Source organism: Phaseolus vulgaris, chromosome 6 (assembly GCF_051622355.1).
Source record: "Phaseolus vulgaris cultivar YP4 chromosome 6, ASM5162235v1, whole genome shotgun sequence".
NCBI lineage: Eukaryota > Viridiplantae > Streptophyta > Magnoliopsida > Fabales > Fabaceae > Phaseolus > Phaseolus vulgaris.
The window spans coordinates 29,034,757-29,049,842 of NC_143503.1; the positions used below are offsets into that span (position 1 = coordinate 29,034,757).

At 31.5% G+C, this 15,086-nt stretch overlaps 3 protein-coding genes across 4 annotated transcripts; 2 read left to right on the top strand and 1 right to left on the bottom strand.

Annotated features, from left to right (window-relative positions):
- The first annotated feature begins 2,532 nt into the window (after window positions 1–2,532).
- LOC137831934 (nicotianamine synthase) lies at window positions 2,533–3,801 on the top strand. The gene has a single exon (XM_068639844.2). It carries the CDS (start codon window positions 2,688–2,690, stop codon window positions 3,627–3,629), a length of 942 nt encoding a protein of 313 aa, XP_068495945.1. The 5' UTR covers window positions 2,533–2,687; the 3' UTR covers window positions 3,630–3,801.
- A 1,895-nt stretch (window positions 3,802–5,696) lies between these two features.
- On the top strand, window positions 5,697–8,667 carry LOC137831935 (ubiquitin-conjugating enzyme E2 32). 2 transcript variants are annotated; one of them, XM_068639845.1, is made up of 5 exons: window positions 5,697–6,087; window positions 6,767–6,898; window positions 7,051–7,135; window positions 7,683–7,846; window positions 7,928–8,667. In XM_068639845.1, exons 1-5 carry the CDS (start codon window positions 5,980–5,982, stop codon window positions 8,366–8,368), a joined length of 930 nt encoding a protein of 309 aa, XP_068495946.1. In that variant the 5' UTR covers window positions 5,697–5,979; the 3' UTR covers window positions 8,369–8,667. The 2 variants fall into 2 exon arrangements, with proteins under 2 accessions (XP_068495946.1, XP_068495947.1); XM_068639846.2 differs by having other exon boundaries at window positions 5,782–6,217.
- Window positions 8,668–11,162: 2,495 nt separating this feature from the next.
- Window positions 11,163–12,430, bottom strand: LOC137833115 (uncharacterized). The gene has a single exon (XM_068641489.2). The coding sequence runs from the start codon at window positions 12,356–12,358 to the stop codon at window positions 11,411–11,413; it is 948 nt and encodes a 315-aa protein (XP_068497590.1). The 5' UTR covers window positions 12,359–12,430; the 3' UTR covers window positions 11,163–11,410.
- Between the last annotated feature and the right edge of the window lie 2,656 nt (window positions 12,431–15,086).

Consider the following 15,086-nt stretch of genomic DNA (forward strand, 5'->3'; position numbering starts at 1 on the left):
ATTTATTATGTACCCCTCAAGTAATTTTTAGTAAAAGGTTTATTAAATATATAAACTGCACTATAAGTGATGTGGGATTTTCAAATGCTTCTCTTCTACAAATACCTGCTGATATAGACAATTAACAAGATTATTTATAAGCTCTCATGTTATATTAGATTTCGACTTAAATTTAATTGATATTAAATGAAATTGTTCAATAAATATATAATTTTCACTCCAAATTTTGAAGCAGTCAATGTGCTAATTCCAAACATTTTTAACAATATTTTGCCTTCAACAAAGTTATGGTTTTTATGTCATTTTGTGATGGAAAAAAGTTAGATAAAATGATTTTGTTTCGAACTCAAGTTCCTATTTTTTGTTATTTTCAATTTAATTATTAAGTAATACAGTTTATATTATTTTTTATTAAGATTATACAGTTATGAAATTGCGTATAGATGTTATTGTAGACCATTTAAAAATTATTATTGCTTATTAGAAAAGCTATTGAAAATGTATTTTATATTTGATTTGAACTCCAACAAAAATGAATTTGTTGGTGAAATGAATATAGACTTAAACTTCATAAAATTAAAAATAGTATGATTCATGAATTTTATTTTTGCTAAAAAAAACAATGATGAGATCACAGACATCATTTTAAGATTAATTATTTTTGTGATTTTTTTATTCATTTTGTATATACATGACTGTAATTTTTTTTTATCAAGATCTTGTTTGAACAATTTTAGAATATGAAATCACTTACAACGTAGCTACTCTTCTACTTGAATTTGAATAATTGAAAATTTTAAAAGATGATGAATCGAGAAAAAAGATTTCCATGAATTTGAAATAAGTTTAAGTTTAGGTGAGCATTAATTTGTTATTGGTTGGTATTGAAAAAACATATTTGATTCAAAATGTTTTAGAAAAATTATTCTTTATAAATGCATATGGGGTGTTTTTTCCTCCACCCTATCAAAACGTTTTATCCCTAAATTTTTCAATTTTTGAAAAAACTATTTTATCCTTTTTTTTAAATATTTACAGATTATTTTTTCTAGAAGCTTTTAAAACATTATTTTTCAGAATTCATGAAGTGTAATCCAGAAAATAAGAAATTGAATTTCTGAAAAAATATTTTCTGAAAATGATTTCAGAATAAATTTTACAGAACATATATAATAGACTGTACTTTTTACAATAACTTTTAAGGAATGTATTTTAGAATAAAATTTTAAAATAATAACAAATTAGATGAGTTATTTTGGTGATTTCACATATTTCATTATTTCATGGGTTCATAACTAGACACCCATGCATATTATCTTTAGTGAACATTATTAGGCCCAATGTTGATACATCGCTTTAGTGACCCAAAATGCTTTAATAGCCAACGTATATTTCACACATGCACCAGTTAAATATTCTCTTGAAAACCCACATATTCTTGTACAAGGCATGATCCTGCTATTGGCTTCATTCTTTATTTAGATTTGCCTCTAAAAGTTCAGGATGATGTAAATATGAGTAATGCGTAGGTGTAAGAAGCGGAGTAACGCAGAGCGCACTACACTGCGCAATAACTAAGAAAAGGCTCAACTACGCTATGGACAGAATGTCGACATACTATACTCATAAAGTTATCAGAGTTATGAAACATTCATGTTTTGGATCTTCATTTTTGGATGTTTATAAATATTTCATGCCCTTTCCCACCTGATAATTAAAGTGTATTGTCTCTTTCATAAGATTATTTTCTGTTGTTTTGTTGGTCTTATTAACGCTTTTACTTTTTTTCTGGGGGAGAAGCAAATCTCAGTGAAGACAAATGACAACAAAAATGAGAAAAAAATAGTTGTCTATGCTTCAGTGTATCTTATTTTGTTTTAGAATGGTTTGGTTGTCACACTCTTGCTCAATTCGTCATTGGAACATGAACCCAAATGAATTTTAGACATTGCGGTGTATGCTACTGATTTTACATGCCAATAAATATATCTGAAGGTGTGCTATAAAAAATTCTGCAAATTATTATCGAAAATCAAACCATGGTAACCTTTTTTGTACCTTCCCATCACCTTTTTTTGGAATTCTAAGTGCTTACATTATTCTAATGTTATTCAGAAATTCAGTGAAAAATGTTGCATAATGTTGCCATATCTATGTCCTATCTCCTAGCTCCTAGCTCCTCTATCGTTATTTTCACAATTAGTGACGGAGCTGATATGAGAATGCATGTGGGTGTCATAACGCATAACTTGGAAAAGACCACAGGTCTTCCTGAATCCTACACTTTAAGTCCATCGTCAATCACTCATTTCAGACGATTTTTGACGTATAGAACAGTGATTTTGTCTTTTCCTTTTCGGATGCTCGATAAGCAAGAGTAGCTTTCTTAGGTGACTTTGTCTTGAATGTAGTGCCGCACTGCCTCATGCACTTGACCATTATTTAATTAAGAGATAAACTGCAAGTGGGGATATTACATCAAGTTGCACCAAAAGTGGCCATCAAGCAATGGTATATAATACCCTCTAAAAACTAAAGAGAACACAGTCTTGGAGAGTGCACTTATAAATTAGCATTGAAGGCTGTTGTGAAACTGGAATTCAGGGTGAGGAGCTTGCAAAAGTCCTTGCGATCACTCATTCCTAGTGTCCTTGTCCTACCTCTGTTGTTTAATCAATCATACAACAATGGAGAACCAACAGGAAGTGATGGTTGTAGGAAAGGTATGTGAAATCTATGAAAAAATCTCCAAACTAGGAGACCTCAGCCCTTCCAGCCATGTCAACAACCTCTTCACCCAACTTGTCACCATTTGCACCACCCCATGTCAAATAGATGTTTCTCAGCTGAGTGAACAGGTTAGAGAAACCATAGCAAAGCTAATTAGACTTTGTGGGAAAGCGGAGGGGCTTCTTGAGAATCACTACTCAACCCTCATAGGATCACAAGAGAACCCTTTAAACCACATGAAACTCTTCCCCTACTACTCTAATTACCTCAAACTAAGTCACTTGGAGTTCACCATGCTCACCACACACTGCACCCAAGTCCCCTCCCAACTCGCCTTTGTGGGCTCAGGTCCCCTTCCTCTCACCTCAATCATGTTGGCCACCCATTACCTCAGAGAGACATGCTTCCACAACTACGACATGGATCCTTTGGCCAATGCCAAGGCTCATGGCTTGGTCTCTTCGGACCCTGACTTGTCAAAGAGAATGTTCTTCCACACCAATGACATTCTAAACGTGTCAAATGGCCTCAAGGACTATAACGTGGTCTTCTTGGCAGCACTTGTGGGCATGGACCATAAGGAGAAAGCAGAAGTCATCAAGCACCTAGCCAAGTTCATGGCCCCAGGAGCTATTTTGTTGTTGAGGAGTGCACATGGTGCTAGAGCCTTCCTCTACCCGGTGGTTGATCCTTCTTCTGATCTCAAAGGTTTTGAAGTTCTCTCGGTTTTTCACCCCACTGATGAGGTTATTAACTCAGTTATTGTGGCACGCAAGCATTTGGTGAATCAAGGGACTTATTCAGCAGTGTTGGCTAGCAAATGCTCTGGAGTTGAAGGGTTTAATCCCTTCAACCATGGGAACGTTATTGAGGAGTTGACAGTTGAGGATCAAGCTTGAGGGGACATGGTGACTCCATTTGTGTCTTCCATCATAAAACATGATCTTCTCTTAACATATCATGTAATATTACAATATGACTGCATTAGCCCTTATTATTAAACAAGAAATGTATCACCACTATAACATTATTGTTGTTTTGGATAATAAAACCTGTTCTGTTAACATCTTACCTGTTCCTCCACTCACAAAGCTTAACTACTTTTGTCTCATTGCAAGTTTTTGGATGATAATCTCTGCTGGAAACTGATCTCACTATTTTTTATGCAGTCCTTTTCTTTCTTCTAATGCATTCATTCACAAAATTTGAATTAAGATTCACTCAAATTATAATTTATTTAATTAACATTTTTTTAGTTTTCCTCCCTTTAAAACAGAGATAAACACACCCCCTAAAATGTTTTATGATTATGAAAAATAAAAGATAGATGATAATAAAGGATATTTAACGATTTCAAATTTTTTTAAACATGAATAATTATATTATTTAATTTATAAGTGAAGACTTTTTGAATAGGTTCTAACAATTTTATTTATTTATTTTAATCTCTTAAAATATATTAATAGATACTAATTAGAATTTACATTAACATGTTTTTCCGTTTACATAACTAAAACTTAAAAAATATAGAGAAAAATAAATTAACTAATTAAAAAATCGAAATGCAAAATCATCCAACTTATACTAGTAAAAAATTATAAAAAATAAAATTAATTGTAAAATAATAAAACTAAATTAAATAACTGCTTTAACAAACAGCACTTAAATTTATAGGGTATTATACAAAATAAAAACTCAACGATTCATTTACATTGGATTTAAATGAATATAAAGCCTAACTGCTTAAGCTTAGGGATATTGTCGTCACTGCATTTTTTACACTTTTTGTAATTTTGCTACTGAATTTTCAATTTTACAATTTTTACTATATAAATTATACATATTTTACATTTCTATTAGTTGACTGTTAATCTGTTATTGACTGATTTGACTATTAAATTAGAAAGGACTTAACAAGGTCACTGATGTAAGAAACTTCTAGTTCAAGGTTAAATGTAAATTATATATATATATATATATATATATATATATATATATAGTTCGACTTGTATCTTCTGTCATTGAACTTTTATTATTGTGCGAATATTATCATCTTATTTTTATTTTCATAATTTTTATTATGAATTTTTCAACTTTTTTGAAATTTTTACTATTTAGTTTTTATAATTTCAGAAATTTTATCATAAGAACTTCAAAATTATATAATACAAGTATTACTTTTTCATTAATTTATGTAAAAAAATTAACAATATGTAATGATGTAACCAAACTAATATCAATGTTTAAGGTATTTATTAGTCATTTTATCACACGATTAATAAAGTGACTTCTAATTTATAAAAAACATGTGTATAATTTTAAAATTTAAATGATAAAATTTCAAAATTAAAAACTTATTGATAAAATTTATAAAATTAAAAATTCAATAATAACACTCACAAAAATATAAAACAATAATAAAATATATAATTTAAAATGTAATACATATCCATATATACTTAATGGAGGATAATATACAGCTGACTAGTAAATTGGAAACCCATTATTACATGGCTAATAAAATGAGTATAATTTCAAAATTCATATACTAAAATTCGTAATATTAAAACTTCAATAAAAATTTGTCAAATATAAAAGATTAAAAATAAAATAAAATTGGTCTTTCGATGATCTCAATAATAAACCCAAAGTTCGAAAATTAGTTATATATAAATTAATTTTTTAAATAAAAGGAGTTTTAATATGAGTACAAATATTAAATTAAGGCTAATACTTTTTAATTTTGAAAAGATATATTTTACTATATTTTTTTATTATAATTTTCTTTTATTGGACAACAGCATCATGGAAGTGGATCCACCAATCATAATAAATACAAGAAGTCGAAATAATGGTTTGGTCGTATTGAAAAGAAAAAGAAAATTAAATTAAAAACAGTTTCTGAAAGTATTTATTTTTTTCGATAAAAAAATATATAAGGACAAGATATGATGTTATTAGGACCTAGGAGGGTAAAAGAAAGATTACGTTAGAAAAATGAAAAATTGAAGTTGCTGTGAAATAAATGCGAAAAGAAAGGGAGATACGAGAAATGTTGAATTAAGGAAGGAAGGATTGAATAATAGAGAGACACGTATCTGAGAGCGTGTCAATCCCAGAGAAACTCAACCGATCCATCTTCCCCTGTTTCCCTTTCCCTCTATTTTTTCACCTTCTTCTTCTTCTTCTTCTTCTTCTTCTTTTTTATTTCCGTTCAACCATAATCACTCCTAGCTTTCACAGCCTACAATGGCCGACAAGTACAACCTCAAGAACCCCGCCGTCAAGCGGATCCTCCAGGAGGTCAAGGAGATGCACTCCAACCCCTCCGACGATTTCATGAGCCTCCCTCTCGAGGTTCCGTTTTTCTTTCTCCTTAGGTCATCTCCGTCATATGTGCCTTGTATGCTTTCGTTTCGCCACGTTGTGACGAAGGATTTGTGTGAGATCGCGGTGTTGTGCGTGTGGTTCGATGGGATTTGTTGTGGTGCGTGGCGATAAATTGTGAATTTTTTGTTGTTGGGTGATTGTGCTTGTTTTGGGAAATTCCTTTGTTTGGTGTTTGGATTGGGCAATTTATGATTTTTAAAAATTATGATGGAATTTTGTGGAAGTTGTGTTATTGGGTGTTTTATGTTTTAGGGGTTTGATTTATAGAGTATTCTGAATTCTTTGCAATTTTTAACATTGTATAAAGATTGTATAAAGATGTGAGCTTGAATCTTTCGTTGTCAATTTGAGAACTTTGTTATAATTGTTGGATAATCTGTAACTATAAGCATTCTTCGTGTCTTGATACTTGTTGTAACCGTGGTGAGTATCGCCCAAACTTCTCAAATTTTTTGAAAAAAAAAACTTGTGGATGTGGGTCTCAATTTTTACGCTGATATCACTAAATCTCTAAGAGTGTTCCTTACTTGCTTATCTTTAACTTGTTACTTACTGGTTTGAAACTTGTAATTTGATTCTTGTGTATTACTTTTGTTTTTATTGTCATATCTTTCTTTGGTAGCTTCAGTGTAGTGATTGTTTTCAGGAAAATATATTTGAGTGGCAATTTGCGATTAGAGGGCCTCGTGATACTGAATTTGAGGGTGGTATTTATCATGGACGGATCCAGCTTCCTTCAGAGTATCCATTCAAACCTCCTTCGTTTATGTTGTTGACAGTGAGATGATGCTCCCTTCCTCCTGAATACATTCTTTTTTAATTTGTGTATCCTTTTGTGTGATTCTGTTTCATGGACTGTCTTTTTATGTTTGAAATACTGAAGAAAGATCAATCCCTACTTGCTTACAAAGTTAACTTTTATGCTGTCAGCCAAATGGTCGTTTCGAGACTCAAACCAAGATTTGCTTGAGCATTTCAAATCATCACCCTGAGCATTGGCAACCATCATGGAGCGGTAAGTAACATTCCTGTTTCTGGTTTACTATTTTTGCAAGCTATATGTTGAGCTCTTGGGTCATTTTCTCATAAATATCTTGTATCTCTCCATTCAGATTATACAAGATTATAACTGTTTAGTTGTTGATCTGCAGTTGTAAAACTTCCTGATTTATTTGACTATGTCCTTTAAGTTTTCCATTATTATTATTGTCTTCCAAGGTAGGAGCATACTATGCTTTGGGACATAACATGACCTTCTCTAGATAAAAGTTGGCTTAGCATTGATTCCCATGTCTTAGATCATCACTTTGGTTTGTAAAACAATTACAGATACAACCAGAAAAACAATGATCAAACTACGTAGTTGCATTTTAATGCTTTTGTAGTTTGCAGAACTGGAATGGGAATGTATCTCTGTTGTTTTCATCATTCTTCTTTAATTCATTAGCCACGCTTTTTGTACATCTTAAATGCATTATCTTTATGACAATACAGGGTGAGACCTGTTAATTCCTTTGATGGTAAAAGGCCCCATTTTAATTGATGTAAATTTCTTTTGGCAGTGAGGACTGCTCTAGTTGCACTGATTGCTTTCATGCCAACGAACCCAAATGGTGCATTGGGATCTTTAGACTACAAGAAAGAAGAGAGGCGTACCCTGGCTGTAAAATCTCGTGAAGCTCCTCCTAAATTTGGAACTCCTGAACGTCAAAAGCTGATCGATGAGGTAAAATGTTGCTTATTGGTTTCTTCTCAGTTTGTGTTTTCTGTAATGTATTGGGCTGCTGATTGTACTTGTTTATCCCAGATACACGAGTACATGCTAAGCAAGGCACCCCCAGTTCCTCAACCAAGCGCCACAGAGGCTTCCGAAGAGCACCCCAGAAATGAGGAAGCTGAGGCCCTGGTTGATTCACCTAATCGTGAGTCTTTACCAGCTGGAGAAAGGATTCCAGATCAAGAAGGTGATGGAATTCTTGAAGAACAAGAAGTTCTTGCAAATCCTAACCCTGCTGGAGTTGAAGTTTCGGGGGAGATTCAATCAAATGTTTCAAGGAATGAGCTGCCCCAAAAGTCAGATACAACTGCAAGGGTTCACAATACCAAGCCAGAGACAAGGGTCCAGAAACCTGATGATAGGCTGTTCACATTGGCAGCTATCGGACTCGTTATTGCTATTGTAGTCCTTTTGCTCAAAAAGTTCATCAAGTCTACCGAACATGGGGCACTTTTCTCCAATGGATCTTGAGACATTTCTGTTGCTGATGTTGGTTTCAGATATTAAACTTCTTAGCCTTACGCAGTGAATACAAATATAGAGCTCTCTAATCTCTAAAGTCAGAGGTGGTTTTATTTATTTATTTTTTATTATATTCTCTTTGTAATTATGGTAATATAGGTGTGCTCCTGCGATAAATTGTGAAGGAGCACGCCCTTTTATCACGTGGAGTGAGCTATTATTGCCGTGTAACTTATTTATGTATCGACTGAAATTTATCATCAGTGCCTAGTTAGCCTAAATCTGATTATGCCCCTGTAGGTTTGTCATCGTCTTCTCTACCCATTCAATGTTCTTTCACCAATTATTTTTATACATGTGAAGTATATTTCGTTTTATCAAATGTCAATTCTTGCTACAAAATGTGGCTCACCATTTCTAGTGAGATTTCTTTTAATTACATCGAAGTTGAAATATTCAGATAATGTTGGTAATTCTTTACTCTTTGATTATAGGAAGTGATTTTTTTAAACAAATTCATTCAGAGTACCTTCTTTCTTAATTTTTTTTTTGTATTTGAATATTTAAGCTTAGTAACTATAATTGATCTATCAATAAACAAAAATAAATAATATTTACATTCTTGTGAATAAGATTAGTCTCTACTATAAACCCAAATAAAATTAGTCTCTAATAAAGAAATTAGTTTCAAGTATTATAGACTATAGAAATTAGAGTTTCAGATAAAAAAAACTATTAAGTTATTTCATTTTTCTTCTCTCCATATAAATCAATCTCTATAAACTAAGTAAGCAAAGAGGTTTCTAACTATCTTCAGACACCTCCTACATAAAATATGAATACTTGCACCTCTTCAAAAACTTAAGCAGACTAAGATGCTAGAGAACCCCCAACCTCTAACTTAGTAAGCGAAGAGACTTAATAACCATCTTCAAACACCTCCTATAAGAAATGTCCGAATACTTATAAACTTGAACAAAGTATAGAACAGTATATATATATTTAAAGGATTTTTTTTTTTTTTTGCAAATATTTTTATAAGAGATTTTTTTTTAGTGTTTTATAAACTAAAATTAGTATGGTTAAAAAACACATTTTGAAAGAACTAGTAGAAATTAAAAATTAATTTAAGCATAAAATAATTTTAGTTTATAAAAAAATATTTTTGAAGGATTTTATTGAAATATTTTTGACAAAAGTGATTATTTTTTAATTAAAAAATTCTTATTCTAATAAACGTTTACTTAATTGTTTAAAATTTAAAAAAAAACTATTTTTTTTATAAACTGTTAAGAATATTTTATTAAATAAACTGATAGAAATACTCCATTTTATTTATTTTTTACTCATTAGAAAAAACTGGCGTTGATGTTAATGGTAAATATACCTGGCTTCAGTAACATCATTTCTTATGTTAATGTGACTTACCTCCTAATTTATCAGATAGTAATATCTCATGCATATCAATCTTTTATTCTTTGTGGAACCATCTTTCACTCCTTGTGAAGTGATCCTTCATTTTAAAGTTCATGTACTTCTCCTTCACTCTCATATTTTTCTTTTAAGTGTTTCCGATATATGTTTGATTTTTATTATTACCTTTTGGTGTTTTTTCAACTCTCTTTTGTAAGTTAATTTCGAATTAAATTCATATTTTGTTATTGTATGATACTTGAGGGTTCTTTGCTCTTTTGATATTTTGATAAAAAGTTGTTATAATTTAATTTAGATCTTTCTATTATATCTAAATATAAATCAAAAAAAATTTCTTTGTACCACTTAATATTATTGTTTGGATAACACTTGTTGTTTGTTTTCGAGTTGTCATTATTTTTAATTTGATCAAATTCAGTTAGTCAAATTAGAGTAATTCTTTTAATTCCAAAATCATGGAATATAGAGATTAATTTGTTGCAGAACTATGATATACGTTTTAACCTAATTTAAATATGTTATATCTTTCTATTGAGAAAATTTCTCTCGTTTTTCTCGTGTAAATTTTGTTTGACAGAAAATAATAGTAGTAGAATTGCTATAGTTTTAATATCATGTTTATATATATATATATATATATATATATATATATATATATATTCTTTAAAATAATTGATAAAATTGATTATATGATATAATACACAATAATGATATATTGATAATTACTCCAATATACGTGATAATATAAAGAAATAGTATTTTCGTCATTTATTTATGTAAAAAAATAAAATTTTAAATGGGATTATATATAATTTATGACTGATGATATAAAGAAAGAGATTTTCATAATTTCATCCAAAAATTGAAATTTTAAACAGAGAGAAAAATAGGATTGTAGAATGGTACAATTTATCGACATATCATTTTCCTATAATAAAAGATAAATTATAATATTTTGTTAAATTGTACAATACATAAATAAATCTTATTAATTTTGAATTATAAACTAAATTTTTTGATTTCCTGTCACCTGGTTAATTCACTGGACCATAAACACGAACTTCTTCTGTGCAACAATTGAGAGATAAGATGATAAATCGTTGACTATTTATTACCATCCAAAGATTATACATTCAAGGTTTAGAAAAGCGAAAACAAAATTCAGCTAATGATATAATGATATGTAAAAAATATATTCATTTGACATTTTTGTAAAAGAGAATTCTGAATCCCTAATTAAAAAAAATCAAGGAAAACATAGGATGGTGATTACCTTTTTAAACCGACTATGCATGTTCTCCTTATTTATCTCTTTGTACATTATACAGGTATATGAGATAAATTTATCTATAAATTGTTTTAAGATAAATAAAATAAAATAATTTTCTTATAAATGATTTTGATATAAGATTTTCCTAAAGACAATTTACAATAGACGAGAAGTGTGAATGAATGGGTGATAGATCCATTCCATAAAACAAAAATTGATTGTTTGTTTGTTCATAGTTGATGCTTACGAAGTGAAGCTTTATTTACAAGGATACTATAATCTATATCTATATAATATATCACAGACACCAATGCCCTAGGCTCACTCATTGCAAACAGAAACCCCTTCTAAGAGGGAATCATGGAAGCAATGGAGAGACAGTTGCTGGCTGTTATGCCAGCCATGCCTTCAGAATTGCCCTTAGGCAAGGCCACCTTCAGGTCCTGGAAGCTGCTCTCGCAGGCGGAGACATCCGCCACCACGGAGCTCAGCATGATGGTCACGGTCCCGATATTGTGGGAGGAGAGGGCCTTCGTGGCATGATGCAGACTCTGGATGGCGTTGCTGTACTGATCCTTGCATCCGGTGAGGGCGTTGGCCATATCCGGCGAGGATTTCATGTGTTTGGTGACGACGTAGCTGGTGAAGTTCACCTGCAAGGAGCAGGCCTTGATGGCGGCTTCCAGGACGTTCTTGACGTCGAATTTTTTCTTGAGGAAGGGCACCACGGTGGAGAGGCAATCATCGGGGTAGTCCGTGTGGGAGCATATCTTCTTCACCGATTCGCTGTCGTCCTTGTCGAACTTGTTGAGCTTGGTTATCGTCTTGCTGCCGCGTAACGACCCCTTATGGATTTCCGCGAAGAACGAGGTGAAGCCCAAGTTGAGTTGGCCGCCGCCGCCGCCACCCCCGCTGCGACCCCCACTGCCATCCACACCAAATTGGCCATCCTCGGTCGGTACCGGTTCCTCGGTGTTGGAGAACTCCGTGGGAGGGAAAGAGAATGGCGGGTCTGCCGCTGATGGCGGGTCTGCTGATGGCGGAGACTTGGGGGAGTGATGAGGTGGAGACTTGGGAGAGTGATGAGGTGGAGACTTGGGGGAGTGATGAGGTGGAGACTTGGGGGAGTGATGAGGAGGAGACTTGGGGGAGTGATGAGGTGGAGATTTGGGGGAGTGATGAGGTGGAGACTCCGGCGACTCTTCAGCGCTGGGTGGGACGTGCGAGGTGCATACTGCAAAGCATAGGACGAGGCTTGCGGTGAAGAGGGTTATGCAGTTGATGTTGAGTTTCATTGTTTTTTGGTTTTGTTTTGTTTTTTTTTTCTGTTTTTTTGTTTTTTAAGTTTCTTGAGAAAAGAACTTGTTTGATGTTTGGGAATTGGGGTGTGGGAATAGATATAGTGAGGGGGAAGGAATGGTGGCCATTGTTTGTGTTAATGTTTCCCCATTGATTGGCGGGACTCAAACTATTTATGACCTTATTACTCATTCATGTCTACTATTCATGGACAAAATTACTGGTTTTATACCACTCACTTATTTATACCACAAAAACACAACCATCTTTTCTAGCTCAATTTAGAAATTCAGTAACCATTTCAAATATATATATATAATATTTATTTACATTTTTAAATTTTAAAACAAAAATACTTTAAATATATCATCACATTCAATATACTTTTTTTAAGCTCCTAAAACTTGCCCTTCAATATTTCTTTTCATTGTCTTTATCTTCCTTAGACTTTATTTCCATTATTGTTTATAATATTTTGACTTGTATTTTTTATTATTAATAAAATTTATAAATTAGTTTTTAATTTTTTTTCATAAAATTTTTTATATTAGACATCACTATACATCTTGACATCTCAGTTAAACTGTCATCTTACTTAAACAACAACAATCATTTATCATCACATGAAAAAAATATTATTAAAAAAATAAAAAATGAGGAACTAGATCAAAACTCATGCTAACAAAAACGATATATAGGTAGACTATACCTATTCATAAAGAATTCTAAGAACATACTATGAGATCCTATTATACCAATGAAATGATTTTCTATGAATAAATCCTAAATTAGTATCTAAATTAATTACTAATTATTTTATATTTTAAATTAGTGTAATTTATTTAAAGACTAATTTAAAATCAAAAGTAGTTAGTAGCTGAAATATTAATAATTAATGTTAAATACTATAATTTAAAAATTTCTTTCTAATTTTTTATTAATAATAAAAAATATTTTAAATACCAATAATTTTTTAATTTATAAAATAATATTTAACATAATCAATATAATGACTTTTTTTAAACATTAATTAATATTTAATGATTTTTGACATTATTCTTGGCATATTTTTCTATAACATTGGCATCATGATTGTTTGTTTGTTGTTTACATGGTGAGAAACCATGCTTAGAATATTCATCTACGATATGGTACACTTGATGACAATTATTTCAAGAAGTACATTGTGTAGCTTGATTTCTTCATCTTCCCCTTCCTAAATTCCTATTCCTATAAGAATGATTTTATTCTTCATTATTTATTCTGGACTGTTGTTGATTACCAACAATGATCAAAGACTTTGGTTGTAAGGATAAAGTATCACTTAGTTGTCTTTCTTATCGCAAAGCAAGAGAAGACACCAGGTTGATGTTTAGTAGAGGCTCCATGAGTAGAATATGCATCTTCATAGCGTCAAACTCACCAAACCATTTTCAAAAACAAATATGATATAAGACTAAAACAAAAAGAAGAAGAAAACTCATCGAAGGAATTCCAAAGAAACGCAGGCAACACAATGTGTACTGGTATGGTCGACTGACACATTGATGTGGCTCGGTCTTCTTGATCGAGCTGATCGAGACACACGCGGACGGAGCGACCGACCAACACATTATAACCATTAATGTTCGAACTAATGTCAGTGAAGTTAAACTACTATTATGAATTAGGTAATGTAACCATAAGTGTGATTCATTCCACTAATCAGACCCAATAAGGTAAGTCCATTAAAATAATATAAATAACACACATTTCAAGGAACAAGGTACGTACGTCATTATTACTGTACATCTACTCGATTACCAAACACCCTTTACTGACTTGAGCGTCGAAGTGTCTTCTGCAGGTACCTCCCCCATCTGACATTCACCCGAGACCGAGAAGAAGTAGCACGAAGACGAGAAGGATCCTAGTGAAACCTTAATAATCTGCCCGAAGGAAGGAGGAAAACAAAGACTTCAATAGTTCTCTAGGTTCCATCTCCCTATAGTAGGAACACAATGCATTAAAAGAACGTAAAAAAAAATGATAAAATTGTACTGCTTAGTATTTTTGTCACTACATTACCAAATGAGGGCCACCAAACAATGTTATAAGACAGAGAAGAAAGGGAGCAAGGTCACACTGAAGTACAAAAAGAAAGAAAGCCCAATAAAAAGAAGTAGATGATTTTTTATGAATGGTTCTTTAGTTCTATGTTTATGTGAAGTTTTGTAGTTCTTCTAGTTAAAAGTATGTTATATATAAGTTAGATACCTCTTATTCCTTATGTTATGGGTCTACATATATATATGCATACATATACTTTAGTAGATAAAAAAAATAGTATAAAAGAAATAAAAGGAAAATAGATATTAAAAATGAAGGTTTAATAATAACGTAAAATATTATATATTTTGGTTTTTGCCTTTCAATTTTTTTTAATCTTTATAGATCTTAAAATGTTGAAAATTATAAAACGCCATTTATCATTTTACAACGGGCATTGATTTAATACGTTTAGAAGCTTAGTCTTTCATAGTTTCATCAGTATGAAATTTTAATCCCTACCTATATTTAATAACAAAATTAATCTTTTAATTTTCTAAAACTAAATAAATTTAATCAACATTAATATATCTTTTATAATTGATAACCAAATGTTAACATCCAACAATGTCAACATGAACAACTGCTAAAATTTATTATCATACATTACTATTATAGTTTAATTTATTACTAACA